This window comes from Bactrocera dorsalis, chromosome 3, assembly GCF_023373825.1.
Source record: "Bactrocera dorsalis isolate Fly_Bdor chromosome 3, ASM2337382v1, whole genome shotgun sequence".
NCBI lineage: Eukaryota > Metazoa > Arthropoda > Insecta > Diptera > Tephritidae > Bactrocera > Bactrocera dorsalis.
Genome location: NC_064305.1, coordinates 60,979,517 through 60,997,433, shown reverse-complemented (window position 1 = coordinate 60,997,433; position 17,917 = coordinate 60,979,517). Strand labels below are relative to the sequence as shown.

At 35.1% G+C, this 17,917-nt stretch overlaps 1 protein-coding gene across 2 annotated transcripts in view; it reads left to right on the top strand.

Annotated features, from left to right (window-relative positions):
• The first annotated feature begins 10,926 nt into the window (after positions 1–10,926).
• The window catches only part of LOC105222420 (uncharacterized), a 42,382-nt gene continuing 35,391 nt past the window's right edge, over positions 10,927–17,917 (top strand). For both annotated transcript variants that reach the window (XM_019989046.3, XM_049450717.1), the window contains exon 1: positions 10,927–11,225. In XM_019989046.3, the coding sequence (XP_019844605.2) occupies positions 10,988–11,225 (238 nt within the window). In that variant the 5' untranslated portion in view covers positions 10,927–10,987. The remainder of the gene's footprint in view (positions 11,226–17,917) is intronic.

Here is a 17,917-nt window from a genome sequence, read left to right as displayed (position 1 = left end):
TTACGACCCGTGTTGTTGCAATAGCCGGGTGATAAATTCGCCAAACTCACAAAAATGGCAATCTGCAGAGTTATAAATGCAGCAGTTTTTGGCGCACACAACTACATTGAGAAATATGTATGTGTATCTGTATCTTTGTGTGAGTGTGTGTAAGCGGTCAAGCGCCTACTTTGCGTTGTTTTTCCCACATTAATAGTAATAGTTGGCAGTTATGATTTAATTTTTATTTTTAGTTTTCTGTTTTTATTTGTCGTTGTTGCTGTTGTTGCTTTTATTTGCAGCATTTTTACTGCATTGTTGGGAATTCTCAGCCAATATGAGGAAGGTCGACACGTAATACGCATTTTGGCTTTGCATACATTTGTGATTTGGTTCGATAAAACAGTTAAAAAGCAACAACAACATTTAAAGCAAATAAATCACATTACATTCTTTGTGCAGCGCAGCTCAATAATTTTTAATAAGCTGTTGTGTGTTGCTTTCAACGTCACATAAAATTTGTATGCCAATGATCGCATTATTAATTAGCTAAATGACCATGCTTACATACAAATATACAAATATACATACGATATACCTATGTATGTGTGCATATGTGACCATAGGCCCAGCCAGTACTCACGCGCCACTGCCTTAAAACCCACAGTGTACTCACACTGCGTATTTGGTATTCGAAAATCGGTTAAGGGCGATGATCGATAACACTGCTCAACAAAAGTTATATATTTATAAACTCAAAATACCCATAGCGCAAAGTCTTTATATTGGCTTGTAACCTTTGGTAATCTAGGAATGATCAGCGTACAGTCCAATACAATCATGCCAGGGATGTACTACTATGAGCAAAAAATAGTAAGACTTTGTTTATAATTTTAAAAATCTTAATTTTTTCTTCAAAACATATGTCAAATGTCTTAGTTAAGGACTATAAAGGAGGCAAAGTTGCTTGAATGTGTCCAGTGCATCTCGTTACTACATATCTTCAACATACCGTCCGCAGACACTTATAACTGTAATTTAAGAGTAGCGAGGCGACACCTTTATTGATGAGTTGAAGCTCAGGATTAAGATCCTCCTTTAACTCTTATTTCAGGCCATTGCAGATTCTTTTAAGTAAAAATGGATACCATTAAGAGAGAATATACTACTACATCGTTCCAAGGAGAGTCGGCTCAAAGTAACCGAAATGAACCTGGATAATTATCCGGACAAGGACTGTCAACATGAAATTCCTTCAGGAATATTTTCTGCCGGTACAACAAAAACACAACAACCATAGTAGAGAAGTAATTCTAAGCAATCGTAAGTGCAGTCAACTCCCTACTTTCCGCGGTCAAAACCTGATGGGTTTCCAAAGCATATTTATCGATGCATCTTTGCACTTCCTTTTTGATTATTCTTCCGTTGTGTGAGCACGATTAAAATATTTCAAGCCTTCAGCCAACCAGTCAGTGTGGTTTTCAATGAACCATTACTACTTATTTTCTGAGTCGGTCTGTTTGACAGCTGTTAACTGATTTATACTCAGTTTGATTTACCATTTTATAATTAACGGTCTTACTCTGAAACAACAACGCAAATCGCGCAAATTTCAGCTATGAAACTCACTTTTGGTTTAACGTACGTTAATGAACAAAATCGTCGTATTTGGGATGATGATTATCTACAAGCCATTGTTTAGACGCCAATTCGTCCTCAAGAAGTCACTCTTTTGGATGCTCTATGGGCAAAAGAAGTAATTGGCGGCGGTTCCTTGCCGGAAACCATTCTTATAACATAATGGAAAACTTATCTTAATGATAAAGCTTAAACAAATTAATCTTTATGATAAAGCTAAATTCTTGGCCATAGCATTAAATTATATGCTTTTTATGTCACATGCCTAATAAAACACACTTCTTATTGTTTATAATATAGCGATCAAGTTCGGCTGGCAGGTATGGGGACACTTTTATCACAAATACTAAATCCTTTATTTACTATTTTTGCTGTAATTTTACTAACTGAACACTTACATATAAATTTTATTCTATATATTGTATCTCACATGATTGAAAATGTATAAAAATATGCCAACTGCAACATCAAAATTCGAAAAACATGATGACGAGTGTAATATAACGGGTGGGCCATATAAAATTTTAAATTTAAAAAGTCAATACAAAAAACGGCTAGATATTTTTCAAATGTTTAAAATTTATTTAAAAGATTGTTTTATGAAATTTATTTGTGGAAAAAAATTTCGGACAAATGACCACCACGGCTGAGTTTACAGTAGCTTATCTGATCCACCCAATTTTGGAGTACTTTCTCGATGGTTTCAGGCCTTATGGCAGCTACAGCAGCTTGAATCTCGTACTTTAGATCTTGAATTGTTTCTGGATGGTTGGCGTAACATTTATCTTAAAATAGTCCAAAGGAGTTAAATCGCAGCTTCTGGGAGGCCCATTCACATCAACTCTTTTGCTGATTATGCGATTTTCGCAGGCGTAAAAGATTGAGTGTAGCATTTGCTGTATGGCACGTAGCGCCGTCCTGCTGGAACCAAATGTTGGTTACGGCGCTTCCTTCTTCATTTTCGAAGAAAAATGGGCCGATGATTCCACCAGACCAAAATCCGCACCATACAGTGATTCGTGCTGGGTGCATTGGCTTCTCGACGATTACGTGCGGGTTTTCTGTGCCCCAAATGCGACAATTCTGCTTGTTAACGTAACCATCGAGGTGGAAATGAGCCTCGTCCGAAAAAAATGATTTTTCGGTAAAATTGGCCATCCTCGTCAAACGATCTTCTGCCCAATATTTTCAATATTTCCCAGTTTTCTTCTATTTCTGAATAGCGACCCATTTCGTAAATTTTGGACTTTTTACTAAATATCTGTCACTTTCCGAATGGTATTCGACGCTTCCAATGTCGAAATATAGATAATTTAAATTTAAAACGTTAGATGGCCCACCCGTTACATAGACACATTCCGTAGATGTTTGTGTATAACTACTTAATAATTCATCACAATCCATAACTAATTGTCGAATTTGTACGCCGTTTGGAATTCCATAATTTATTTTATAAGGTGTATTGGCACATAGTAGTAATGTACGTAGGTGGTCAGCTTAAGACACATTCAATGGAGTGTTGGCCATTAAATTAAATCTGTAACAGTACTTTAGGAGACTAACCGAATTCGGTTTAATATGAAGAAATAAGACCTTATACGATTTTTCATAAACAATAGCATTATTATATTTGACGAATGATATCTCCAATATATTGTACTTCTTTGTTTCGTAACTTGATTGGATTGCATTCAGTTCTTTTTAGATTTACGACGGTTTTGGAAAACTTGTTTTCTGCGATTTTCCCAAAGTGGTACTTTACTTTTTTCTCGAAATTAAAATATTTTTTAAATTTTTATCATTAAATGAATTAAATACATATATTATCTTTACCTAAATGGTCGATTAAGTTAATATTTACAAATTTATAAATATCAGAAAATGGATAATTTCAAATACAGATACTGAATCTAATCAACAAAATTGAACTTAACTTAATTTAACATAACTTAATTAGTTAATTAAATTAACTTTACTTACAACAAAACTTACTTAACGCAATTTAACATAACTTAACGAAAACTTAATTTCTTAACTTAACGTAACTTAACATAACTTAAACTTTCATTGATACATAATGAACATAAATTAATTAAATAAAATTTACTTACAACTAAAAACGTACTTAACACAACTTAACAAAAACTTATTTTCTTTACTTAACGTAACTTATGTTATCACAACTTAAACTTTCATTTATATGTGGTGAACATAATTTAACATAAATTGATTAAATTAATTTTACTTACAGCTAACAAAACTTACTTCAACTTACTTTACTTAAAAAACCTAATTTTCTTAACTTGTAACTTAGAAAAACTTAAACTTAACGTAACTTAACAAAATCTTATTTTCTTAACTTAACGTAACTTAACAAAACTTACTATAACATACTAAACGTAACTTAACACAAACTTATTTTCCTAACTTACCAATACGTCTTTGTATGGCGTGACAGTATAAGCTAATCTAACCTAGCTCAACATTATTATTTTCACTTCATATGAAAAATATCCTCAAAATATGTCAGCGACGCAGTCCATAGGAAACCATGTAAGTGTTTTAAAAATATGCACTCATAGCTGTAAAATCACACTTATGTACGTATACACATATGCACATGTATATAGTACATACTGGTTGTACCATACATAACATGAAAGCATACGAATTTTGACGAAAAACTGAACCAAAAATGCATGCCGCGAGATTTTCAAATAACCAAAAATAAATCATTCGGAATGTATGCAATTTCAAATTAAGGAAGTGAACGCTAAATAAACCACAACAAAAACAAATATGTACAGTGCATACATACATATATGAATATGATAGTCAATGAGGTAACTGGTCCAGACATTTTAACGAACAAATTGGGATGCAGACAAGCCAACACGGCGACATGAATAGATGCAGAGACCACATATTAGGGTTTTGGTATGCATGTATGTGTGTGAATTTTTATATACCATATGATATGAGTTGTATATAAATGTACAGGCATGCACGTATGTATATGTTGGCCGCACTTTGACTTACTCCTTTGTAATTATTTGCAGTTTTATACTCGTTAAATTAAAGTTTAGCCAAGAGACAGACTTGTTTTATGCATTATGAAGCAAGCTACTCTTAAATGGTAATAACGGCGCAACTACTCTTCACAACTTTTACACATCTCTTGTTATATTGGAGGTAATAGTAAAGAGCGAATCGGTAAAAAGGCTAAAATGATAGTGTGAACTTAATGTATCATCAGTATTCTAAAATCTTTGACAGTTTCGAAAAATTCCGTTATTAATTATTAAGAATATTTTCAATCAAATTCGAAAAATTCTGTTATTAATTATTAAGAATCTTTGTCAACCAAATATCTCAATGATAAAGTTTTTCTGACTTAAACTAAGAAAATAAAAATTGTATAGATGTTTCCACCTCATCTTCCTTCTCTTTGATAAGTTGCATCCTCCAAAATATTTAGCCTCACCGTGTGAGTTCCGGATAACATCCGTTAGGACACCTATCATTGCGGTCATGTGAACCTTGCTAAGACCTAGTAGTTTCATGGATCTTTAGCGTTCTATTTAGGTCCGGACGGCTTTTGCAACTCCACAAATTCCGGCTGCCGAACGTATACTGAGCTCGCGCGAAGTCCATGGATTCAGCGCCCGAATGCACCACGACAGATTAACACCTACTCAAACCCATCCTAATGGGATTTGGGTAAGGGTGCTCTTTTTAACAAGCTCATAAGCTTTACAGTTTCCAACGATTCCGCTATACCATAAAGTCTGATAGTAACCTTGCCAGCAATGCATTTCCCGTCTATATCTTCATGATATACATACGTATATTGACATTAGGTGACATCACTGATGTTCTAAGTATTACATATTATTAGTATTAGTATATGAAACCCGCTCGTGGAACACGTTCTAACCGTTTAGCTTAACTACGATTTCGTAAAGACAAAGCACTTTTAATGAGAGACTCCACCGCAACGCAATAGCTTCCTTACAACAATATAAGGAATTTAATGCGTTCCTCACTCTCTTCTCAACATCAAGTGATTCTTCGACAGGTTGAAGTCGAAAGCGCTCAGATGAAGGAAGGGATGTATCCGCGATTTTATACCTCCTGGTGAATATATTTAGTAAAACCAGTGTAGTGTTATTTAAATTGACAAATGACATAACAACAGCCTCAACCAGTCCACCACTAATTGCTTGAGGTATGGCAGGGCACTAATGCTCGCTTCCGGTCGCACATTCTTGAATGCTCCTCAAAGTCGAGAAATGTCCCCTCGACTTATTCCTTAAGTATGAGTGCTCCCTACAGCCATGACAAAACGGCATGCGGAGCAGTTTATACTTTCCTTAATGTGTATGTCAATAAGCTTCACCAGCACATTCGACCTTATTAACGTCCATGTGAGATAGCGGTCAATCTAAGATCTAAGAAAGTTGTACCATCCTTCTGAAGCCATTCGGGAGCACTTTTGCATTGGATTAGATCCCTAGGAAAATTTTTAACAACTGCTGCTCGAAGTCCAATCACTATTCTTATTTCTAAGCCTGGCTCTAAAATTGAGGTTCTTTTATAAGCTTTTTCGGAAAATTAATGGACTGAAAGACGGATTCGACAGATTTTTGAAAAACGTGAAAATGTAAAAAAGAAAATCGGAGCATATAATTATTCAGACCTATTAAAGAAATCTTTCATTCCCAAATTTTAAATGTCTTAATATCTCTTTCATATATTAATTTTGTCTGAGGCTTGAAAGCGTGTTCTCTCCAATGACAGTCAAACACAAAATAAAAGTCCTAACTTTATCCGAGTGTATAGGTACATATGTAGTATTTTAACAAAATCACTAATCTATTTATACTCCGTGATCTAATGGACTTGAAGCGCCATATCCCCAAAACTTCAATGAGAAAATCTCTACCGATGATCAAAATCTCAAAGCAATTATATTTCAGACTCGATTAAAACAAAGAATTATAAAAGAACTCAATTATAGCTTATCTCGTAGGCTCAATAAAATCAATCGATAGTATTTAAAAGCCAGAGGGTTTATTATTATTTCCTCAATCTAATAACAGTGGCTATAGTGGGCTTAGCAAAGTTATATGGCCGGTTATAAATCCAAGTAAGAATAAAAAGATGATCTGTAGGAGAACATCTTTGCATTTATATTTACTTCACATCATGAGGAAAATCCAAAAACATGCCACAACCCCCCTTTTTTACACCTCTTTGGTTTATTTTCCCCTTATTCATCGTTTTTGTTTAATTTGAGCGAGCATTGACTAACGATTATGATCAGCACAATTATTTGTGGCATTTCGCCAGTTCGTTTCCTTTAAAGTCGGCTTGGCTTTTGAGCCAGCGTTCAGGCGCATTTCGACTGCTTTGTGAAATTTCAATTATTTTCCGTTATTTATTTCTTTGATTTCGTTTTTGTTGCGATTTCGGCGCACTGCTGATCGAGTGAGCGATCGATCGATTGATCATCCGAAGCGTTAAGTGCTTTATAACGTGTTTTCAGCGCACGCAAACGGCCGGAGCTGTCGACCACTTCGCGCCATAAGTATGTGCAGAGGCGTTGTAATGGTTGCGGATAATCCCGACAATTTTGCTAAGCACTAACGATGACTTTATAGTATTTGTGGTGGGCTAAATCATACATTTTATTATTAATCTTTATTGAATCATATTTATTTAGTCGCTGCCCAAAAATGTGTGTTTATGTCACAGTGACTTGTGGAGTGGCGCTGCCATCTGCACTTTATGCAATTTGTTTGCATAAAAACTTTTGGAGCGCGTAAAAGAAAAAATGTTTAACATTTTTTTTCTAATGGTCTTTAGTTTGCTAGTCTTTGCTTAGTTTTTGTTGTGGCGCGTGTGGTTTTGCTGATTTTGACATTCAATAATCAAATACTTAAATCACGCACTAAATTTATAGCTCAGTGCAAATCGTTATTATTGTGTTATTGCGTTATAATTTCCATTGCATGCTACGAGTGGCATCAATTCAGTTGGGCAAGCAAAATGTGATAGGATTTAAATTTGTATGACGAAAATATTTAAAACCAAGCCTTTTTATATGCCAATTTTTCCCATTTGAAAATATATTTCAAGAATTGATTTTCTGTATCCCTCAATCCATCAATTAATTCAAAGTAACTGGAACCAGAGAACATTAAACAACTTCTTAACACATTGAGTGCCAAGGGGTTTTGACGAAAACCTTCCCCGGGTGCCAAGCACATTTTTGCTATAAACTGGTGTAAAAGTAGAAAATATTCAGTTCTGCGCCAATCCCGGATGATTTTGTGGTTTATTTTGGATTTTATAACGGTTTTTTTTTGTCGCATGTTTCCTTACGACATGGCACTGCACGACGGAATTGCAATCGTAAAAATCGCGATTTTTTTTTTTGCTATTTTTTTATTTATTTTTTTTCTTGGTAGAATATTATAAGGGGAAATCAGGCATTGATCTTTCCGACCAAATGGCTTCATACGCAAATACCCTTCGCAAAGGGTTAAAATGGTACCGAAAGCTGGGAATTGAACTTTTACTTGGACTTTCCGTGGTAAATGCTTATACTGTGTATAAAGCAGCTACGAATAGAAATATTAATATACGAACATTCCGTGAACGCGTTGCTAAGGGCCTACTAGATCTCACATCCCCGCAGCCTGTATCGCAATCAAAACATATTATCACAAAAAGAGTAGATGAAAATAATAAAACCATCCGACGTGCTTGTGTTTTATGCTACGCTGAAGCAAAAATAAAATTTAGTCGAAAGGAAGCAAGAAAGAATATCAAAAGGACAACTACGTACTGTCCGCAATGCTCCAACACTCCTCAATTGTGCATTGATTGCTTTCCAAAATATTTAAATGTGTATATTTTGTAAAATTAACGTAAAAAATCAATGTAATTGAAGTTATCATATCCTAATTTTAATTTTTCAATATCTTTTTTATACTTTTTTTCCGAAATATCGAATGAATTCCAATAAATTCTCAAAATTAAAAATAACTTCCGAGTTTTTATCATAAAAACCGCAAAAATGTAGATATCTCTCCGAAACTTGAACCAAAATTTAGGGCAAACATTGGGGTACTAGAAATACATTTAAAAATACCCCTGTAGCGTCAACCAAAAACACATGACAATACCTAAGACCAGACAATGCCTGTCGCACGAAAACGTGTAGCCATGGCACTCAATGTGTTAATGAAAATATGCCAAAATTGTTAAATAGTTAAGAAAACCACTTTTTTGCCTTAACTTTCGCATATTATCAATCCACATTTGTGTGAAAAACTATAATAAGGGATAAATCTATTCCAGTAAAAATGGAAAACATTTTCCATTATGGCCAGATTAGACAAAATAATCACTTTTAGGCATTTAAATTAAAAAAAAAAAAACATTTATAACGACTAAAAATTACCACATAGAGGTCTTTTAGAAATTATTTAATTATTTTTTTATTAAGTTAAAACAACCGCCTTTTGACCTTACAGTACCCAATAAAAGGATTTAAGCTTGTTAGCTCTCAATCAATAAATTTTTTTAATCATTTTCCATTGAAAATTAATACTATGACTCTTCACATTACAAAACGTTTTATCAAATAACGGGTGGGCCATCTAACGTTTTAAATTTGAATTATCTATATTTCGACATTGGAAACGTCAAATACCATTCGGAAAGTGACAGATATTCAGTAAAAAGTCTAAAATTTACGAAATGGGTCACTATTCACTATTCTACAGTTCGCATATAGAAGAACGTTTGACCGAGGATAGTCAATTTTACCGAAAAATCATCTTTTCGGACGAGACTCATTTCCACCTCGATGGTTACGTTAATAAGCAGAATTGTCGCATTTGGGGCACAGAAAACCCGCACGTAATCGTCGAGAAGCCAATGCACCCAGCACGAATCACTGTATGGTGCGGATTTTGGTCTGGTTGAATCATCGGCCCATTTTTCTTCGAAAATGAAGAAGGAACGGCCGTAACCATCAATGGTGAGTGATATCGAATGTTAACCGAATTTTTCTTCAAGCAAAGTGAAGAGGATGACTTGGACAACATTTGGTTCCAGCAGGACGGCGCTACGTGCCATACAGCAAACGCTACACTCAATCTTTTACGCCCTATATTCGAAATTACATATATAATATGCATTTAAATTTCACAAATCTATTTAATTTTCACTGTTATACATTTTTTATACGTAAGTGGTCTTGAACGATATAACAAATTCCTCTGTTTATATATTTTTCTGATAAGATTTCCATCTGGCCATTGGTCGTTTCCAATTGCTAAACGTCAAAACCTCCTGAACTTTGACAGTTGATAGAGTTCAGGAGGTTTTGACGTTTAGCAATTGGTCTCTCACTTTCAATGAGAGATGAGTTGGACATCTCTTTAGCCTCTGATATATGTACGTATGTAAGTCTTCCAATTTTTCTTCATAAAAAAACTATCACGCATATGTGACATGACATTTTTATTTTCTGCTTAACTTCTTCAATTTTTCTCGTTTCGTGGACTTTCCTCTATAAGACAAGAGTTGTTCTTTACTTATTTCTGCTAAATAGCAACGAACATGGTAAATCCCTTGGTTGAAGTATTTCAGCTTATACAAAATTCGAAGTACACCTTCTCATTATTTTATGTTCTCTGAGTTTAACATTATTTATGTAAAAATCAAATAAAATTATTAAATATACAAGTCCAATTTGACTATAAATATTACGATGCATTCATACAAAAATTTACTCATATCATAATTATTTTACACGTCAATACGGCATTGCGGAAGGCAAAACGCAAAAGCATATGTACATAAGTATGTACAAAATTGCATACATTGCACATACATAAGTATGTACATATGTACATGCGATTCCTTGGTCGAAAACAAAAATTGAGACATGAGTATGGAAATGGCGACGGCAAAACGACATTCTTTACATTCGTTGGCATTTATACATACATATATTTACTTCTCTTCATATTCATATCCATGTTCTCTGGTTGAGTATGTGAGAGAGCTGTAAACAATGCTACGATTTCATGGGGTGAATTCCATGGTTGTGAGGTGAACTCTCCGGTTCCAATTTTATAAATGTTCGCTGTCGTACCTGCACCAGAGAACGTACATTTATATGTATTTATGTGTACGTTCTCTGCCTGCACCTTCTCTATGGCTTTATGTTCTCTGAATTATATTTGTATGTGTGTATGTACATATATATTTCATAAAGTTTGTGATTTTGTGCCGGTCGGTTGGTTTTCGTTCGCTCGCTGAGTTTTTTAATAATAGTTATTTAAAAAGAATGCCAAAATTTAGAAAGTGTCGTGTGCGCGGTTGCGAAAGTACCAGCGGTGGGGTACTACGCCTGTTTAGTTTCCCAAATGATAGGGAGCTGACTGAAAAGTGGAAGTGGAATCTAAAAATTTTACCCACTGACCACTTTCCACCCACCAACGCATTCGTTTGTGAAAATCATTTCGTAAAAGAGGCATTTGGCAAAAAAAATCTCAGGAAGGATGCTGTACCAACCGAGAATCTGGGTAAGTGCAAATGTGTACAATTTCTTTTTTATCTTCATAAAAAAACTATCACGCATATGTGACAGCATTTTTATTTTCTGCCTCACTTCTTCCACTTTTCTCGTTTCTGTATGTAAACAGTCGTCTTTTACTTATTTCTGCTGTTAAATAGCATCGAGTATGGTGAATTCCTCTGTTGAAGTTATTCGGCTCTCTTAGCCTTCCAATCGAGCATCATACCAAATTCAATTTGCACCTTCTCATTGTTTTAAGTTCTCTGCTTTTATGTTCTCTCTAGCAAAAATGAGTACGTTCTTTGGCAGAAATACATACATATGTACGTATACATACGTAAAACAGCACGTGACATATCATTTGAAGAATTTGAGAAATAATTTTACCACTTGCCGGGGAAAAAATCGTTTATACGATCACATAGAGATATGTGACATTTGTATTTTTTCTTTGAAGCATTTCATTTTTCTCTCTGTGCATTCTCTCGTCATACAATACATACATAGATATGTATGTATATTTCTGCCAGAATACGTACTCGTTCTGGTGAATAGCAGTAAATGTGATTAATAGCGGGATTCTGTAACCAGTCTCTAGTCTCTATTTGAGACATTTTGAGGTAAAGTCTCAATTTGAGACTAGTTACTATTCACTAAACAGTGTCTAGCGTTAGTCTCAATATATTGCCTTAAATGTGAGACCTGGTAGTTAGCAGGTCACAAAACCAAAACGAACTCTTGTCTGCTATTTTGAATATTCTGAATAGAGATCATCATAGATATTAATCGATTGTGGTTTTTTTTATATTTTGCGAGAAACTCAAACACGAAAAGGTTAAAAATAAATCAATTTTACATAAATATTATGAAACAAAGTCAACTTTTATTTTTATGGATAATGATGTTTTTTAACTATGTTATAGAAAATTTAACATTTGTTATCGACATATTTATTTTCATTCAAGTACAAAGCAAAGCAAAAACATCTCTGAATAATGAAATGTAATAGATTTTGTGACTGTCATTTAAAGAATAGCAAAATCATCTCAAGTCTCAAATATTGTCTCTAACTCAAAATCTCAAATTTAGACACTTGAGACTGTATCACAGTACAGAATCGCACGGTAATTCACTACTTTAATCGATTGGACGGCTAATAGAGCTGAAAAACCTCAACCGGGGAATTCACCCTATTTCGCAAAAATAACTGTTTACATAAAGAGGAGCGTCCACGAAACGAGAAAAATGGATGAAGTTAAGCGGAAAAAAAATGTCACGTCACATATGAGTTATAGTTTTTTTTATGAAGAAATAGTGAATAGACACATGTACATACATATGTATGTACTTTTTCCACAAATTTGGAATTGATAATATGCGAAATCTTAGGCAAAAAGTGATTTTCTTATCTTTTGTAAACATTTTTGCTTATTTTGGTTAAAAAGAGCAAAATATGCATATGTATATACACTTATTGGATTATTCCTTTTATTTTTGGACTTTTGTTTATATATAAAAAAATCATTTTTTTTTGTGGTGGTTATTGTGCGGAGGTTTTATATGTGCCCCGATGGCTGCCAGTAGGGATGGTAAACTCGATCCCGAATCTACTCGAGAATCGAGTTTTCTAGTTAAATAATCGATTTTTAAATCGATTTTCAGTAGTCGAAGTGGATTAAGAACCGGTTCTTGACATTCGAAAAATCGAGTTTACCATCCCTACTGGCCGCCGTCGCGTGCAAATGTGCGCAAATTAAGTTCATGACATTAAATCGTTGACTTTGAGAGCCAAAAATCACTAAGCAATCCTTTCCGCATTTGTCGATCAATTGCTTTTTTGAGGAAGTGGTCGCGCTAAAAATGTTACGACAATTAATTTTCTTAAAAATGACTAAAGCAACGCAACGCAACAGACAACGGCTATAACAGTAAATATGAAAACCAGACTAATGGACCGAAGCCGTGCAACGAGAGCAGATAACCGAAAAATAGTGCGTACGCGCACGATACCTGTTCGCATATGAACACCTCCTCATGTTTGGAAGTGGGTGTGAGTTTCGAACGGCATGAATTCAGTGCATTGGCCGCCACGCACTAATCCCAAAATCGAGGCGCGAGCGCATAACCAAAAATCATATAAACGAGAGAATAAAAAAAAGGCGTTTGAAAACATGCATAAATTTAGGTAACAAGTAAACGTGTGTACGAGTATAACGGTGGAAAGTGAAAAAAAATCCTCTATAGCTTGACAATACCAAAACCGGCGCGAACAGGAAGCCACCCAACGAACGCAAGCAGGCAGGCGCAACAACGTCGACGAACTAAATAGTTGTTGTACGCAGCACACGCGCACACGCAGACGCACAAGACTGCATTAGACGCGGCCGCGCATTGTCGCCTGGAAGGTCGCTTGGCCACCGGCTGCATTTCGGAAGTAAAAGATGTTATAGATGGGACATGTTGGCCAGCATGGCAGCACAGCGCCACCAACCAGTCCACACATAATCGGGCCAAAAACATTGTTGTTGATTGTTAACTTTATTTTTTTTGTGGTTTTTGCTTTTGCTAATGCTTTCTTAATTTTCCAATTGACTTTTTTATGAATATATGTATCTTGTTAGTCGACGATTTTTCACAAATTTTCCAATGATTACTTTTTAATTGCACCAACAAAATGCAAGGCGCTGAATCGAAGCCGAGACGCGAAGCTTCGTTAATGGCGCGCAGACAGTTGATTGCCGCGCTAACGTGGCGACGCCTCCAGCCGCGTAGCGACACATAGATATGTGGACGAGGCACACCAGTGGAGCGGTGTGGCCGCCGCAGCAATTGATATTCCCTATTTTGGTCATATTTCCTGAGACAAATCGCTAGCGGATATGCATATGGAGCACACGATCGCGACAAGCGCCTGACACCGGTGTGGCGACTATGCATATTCGGTCAAAATAGACGGCAGATTGTGTGGTCAATAAATAAAGAAATGGAAAAGGGGAGTAAGCAAGTGGCGGCGGCTAAAAAAATCTAGTGTAATCCTGTTCACCTCGCTGTTGTTGTAATTGCTTTTCGGGTGTTGCTGTGGCAGAAACCGCACGCAGCGCTAACTGAGCGCTTTATTGGGCCGATGAGGAAGTTATTTGGTTGCTTGTACACACGAGTGTGTATGTAGGGGAATTTTTGAGTGTGCGTAAGTGCATGTGAGTGTGTAGATGGGAGCATGCGTGCACGTAACAAAAAACGCAATTCACACTTTCTCGCTTCAGGCCAAAAGCTCCCGTTTTCTTGCTTAGTTTCTTTTTGTTGGACCTATTTTCGAAGACGGCTGAGTAATAATGCCGTTATTTAATACAATATGGCATGATAGACATACATACATACATACATATATTTAATTTGTAAAATTCATATTTTTATGTTGCAAACAGTAAGGATAGGCAGAGTTAGTAACAAACGCAGTCAAATGCTGGCCGTCATGAAGTTGGCGGGGCACTTAGCGAGACCTTGGTTATCCAAATAATCCGAAAAACTCCTATCCTCTCCATGAAAGAGTGCCGCTGGAATTAATTATCAGACAATTATTAGTGAATTAAAGCATTTTTGGGTTACAGAATAAAAAATAAGGTCTTACTGGGCATTATTCAATCCACATTTATGCCGAAAATCCAGTTTGAGGAAAAATGTCAAAGTTGTATGCCAGAAGGTGAAGTGAAAACATTCAAACACTTTCTCCTCCATTGTCCCGCTTTTGCAAGACTGCGGTTAAGACATCCCGACAGTCATACTTGCAGCGTTCCAGAAGGCATAACTGAAACTGACATTAGCCGCCTTAACAATTTTGTGATTGACTCAAAGCGGTTTGTCGATTTATAAGGGTCTGTGTGATTAATTATATAAGATTTCCAGACACCACAACGGACCGGCTACAAGCTATTCAAGTCAAATCCATGTTAGGACGATATTTTAACCTAACATAACCTACAAAATGCTTCGATACAAAAGAGCGACTTAATGGATGTTATTCGACTCTACGTCCTTTAGAGCGGGTCGATTTTTTTTAAATCGTGTATGCTGGAAATGTTCTATGGATTATTCTGAGATTAAAAGTCTAGGAGACTATGATCTGAAACCGGTTTCGAATCAGCGTTTTTTAAAGCGAAGTTTGAAAAATCTAAATAGTCGGTTGTATAGAAGATATGTGATATAGTTGTCCAATCTGACGGACTCGATATATTAGCAATAGAATATCAGAATACCAAATTTCATTCGAATATCTCAAAACTGACGTACAAATTTTATAATTCCTAAAAATATCGCCTTAAAAATCGCAAGCTCGAAACTAGTTTTAGACTGATGGTTTCTTGGGCAAAGTTGTTCAGAATAATCCTTAGAACATTTCCCGCGTACTCGATTTTTCCGTTTTTTAGCTCCCTGTTAATCGACCCGCTCCAGGTGTCGACAAGTTCAGAGGACATTCGAAAGTTACAGACGAAAACATTGAAAAAATGTTTTCAATATCCAATTGAAGAACGTATTGGATACAAAACTAATAAACATTTGGTTAATCAATATATCTCTGCAAAGTGGGTGCCACTCGAATTCAAAATCGAGAGAATTCGTCATATATTAAGTAAATCAATGAAATCGAAAATTTTATGGAATTGGTTTCAACATAAACGGTATTCTCCAAATCTGATCACAACTCTTCAAGTTCTCAAACCTCATGAGAATGTGCGATTGATGGAAACTTTCTAATTAATCCTGAATGAAACCGTTTCTGAAACAAACAATCAAACACATTATCAAAAGAAAGCTTTATACTCGTAAACTGAAGACCTGTTTATCGTATTAGATCACAAATATATTAAATAACAAATAAAATCTTCAATGAACATAGTTTTTTTAAGCGATATGTTACATCTTGAAGTTAAAATAGGAAATATTTTCGGACCGGCCTAAAATATAGACGAGCTGTTAGAAATGTGGAGAAATTTTTAATATGGGTGGGAGGTTTGATAAATGTGAAATAAAAAACAAAAAAGGTTCTGTTTGTTATAATAATTTATTATTTATATATGTATATAAATCTTCTGACCGTGTGTTTGCATTTGAACTGCTCCTAAACGGATGGACCGATTTTGATAAAATTTTGTGTGTATGTTCAAGGAGATTCGAGAATGGTTTAGATTTACAATTTGGTCCACTGGAAAATGTTTTTTTAAATTATCTTTTCATTTGTAATTAATTGCTAATTTTAAATGTTTGGCCGATAGATGGCGCTACCATCGCAGTATTCAATATTCAAACCTTAAATTCGCGTAAACGTGCCTTATACTATGTTCAGACCGACACTTAATCACACGATTTCGGCTGTTGAATGGATTATCCCACTAATCTTAAAAATTTATCAAGATTTCGCCATACAAAAATGACAGTTCCAAATCACTTCATTGAAATGATTTGAAACTGATCCACGCTAAATCTGTCCGTGCGACTCTGATTTTGCGCAATCTACTTGTCAGCACTGGAAAATACTAGTCAGCACTGGAAAACTGTTACATTATCACAGCTGATTTATACACTACAAAGGGAAAAAAAATGTAAACAAACAAATTTTTTTTAAAGCAATGAATCTAATTTCACCTGAAAATCGACCAAGCAAACGAAAAAATGCATCCACTATTTCTATAATATGGAAAATATTTGAAAAAAGACGGCTTTTATTTCAAAATACTATATGACAATCTTTTCTTTTGATAAATATTAAGCGATGTGAATTCTTGAATGACAATAACAGCTGTTTTTTGATCTTTCTAACGGCAGTGAGAACACTGTTGGGTTATGAAATGCTTAAATGTGATCTAATCTTTGAAATTTTTGGTCTGTACATAGTATTAAACAAAACGATGCCAAAGTAAAAGGCGACATCTGTAGATCAAGTTTTCATATTGTAGACAGAGTTGTTCGTTCTTAAGTAATAAATTGGGTCATTCAATACATCTATGGGTAGCTATAATATTTTTTTCATACCTGCTAACTATTGGAGGGGGTATCTTGACAGGCAATTTACAATTGCAAAAGGTCTGGCATAAAAAATAGTGGCATAACTGAAGTGTTGATAAAAAGGTCTATTAAAATTTGAGATATACAGAAATCTTTTCGAAGCATTGCACAGAGCAATGCAATATTTAAACGGGAACGATGAATACATATGTATGTATATGCGTACAATTTCAAACTGATCCTTCCTGAAAAATAATAAAATTGCTAAATATTAGGAATGGTAGAATAGAACTGCAATCAAATACACAATGCAATGAATTAAAACTGGCTCATTTATCATTCGATGAATAATATACCACGGGCATCCCAAAAGACTGATGCCATAACCTTGCCAGCCGATTTTTTTTGTCTTTCCAACTTGAGAACCGTTTCTTAATATGCAGTCCACTAGGCTGACAATCGATTGGACTCGATTGATTTCACTGAACCCAAATTCAATAGTATTTTTACCCCAAAAGCCAATTCTTTCTTAACGCACGAAATTCTTTATGATTCATTTTTTGTAAACTGACACAAGTTGCTTCACCAAAAATGCGATTATTCTTAAATAATATTTATTAACTAATATCATATAGATGGTATTAGATACCTATGTACAGCCACAGTAAAACTTGCGGCGGGTCCTCTAGTTTATATATA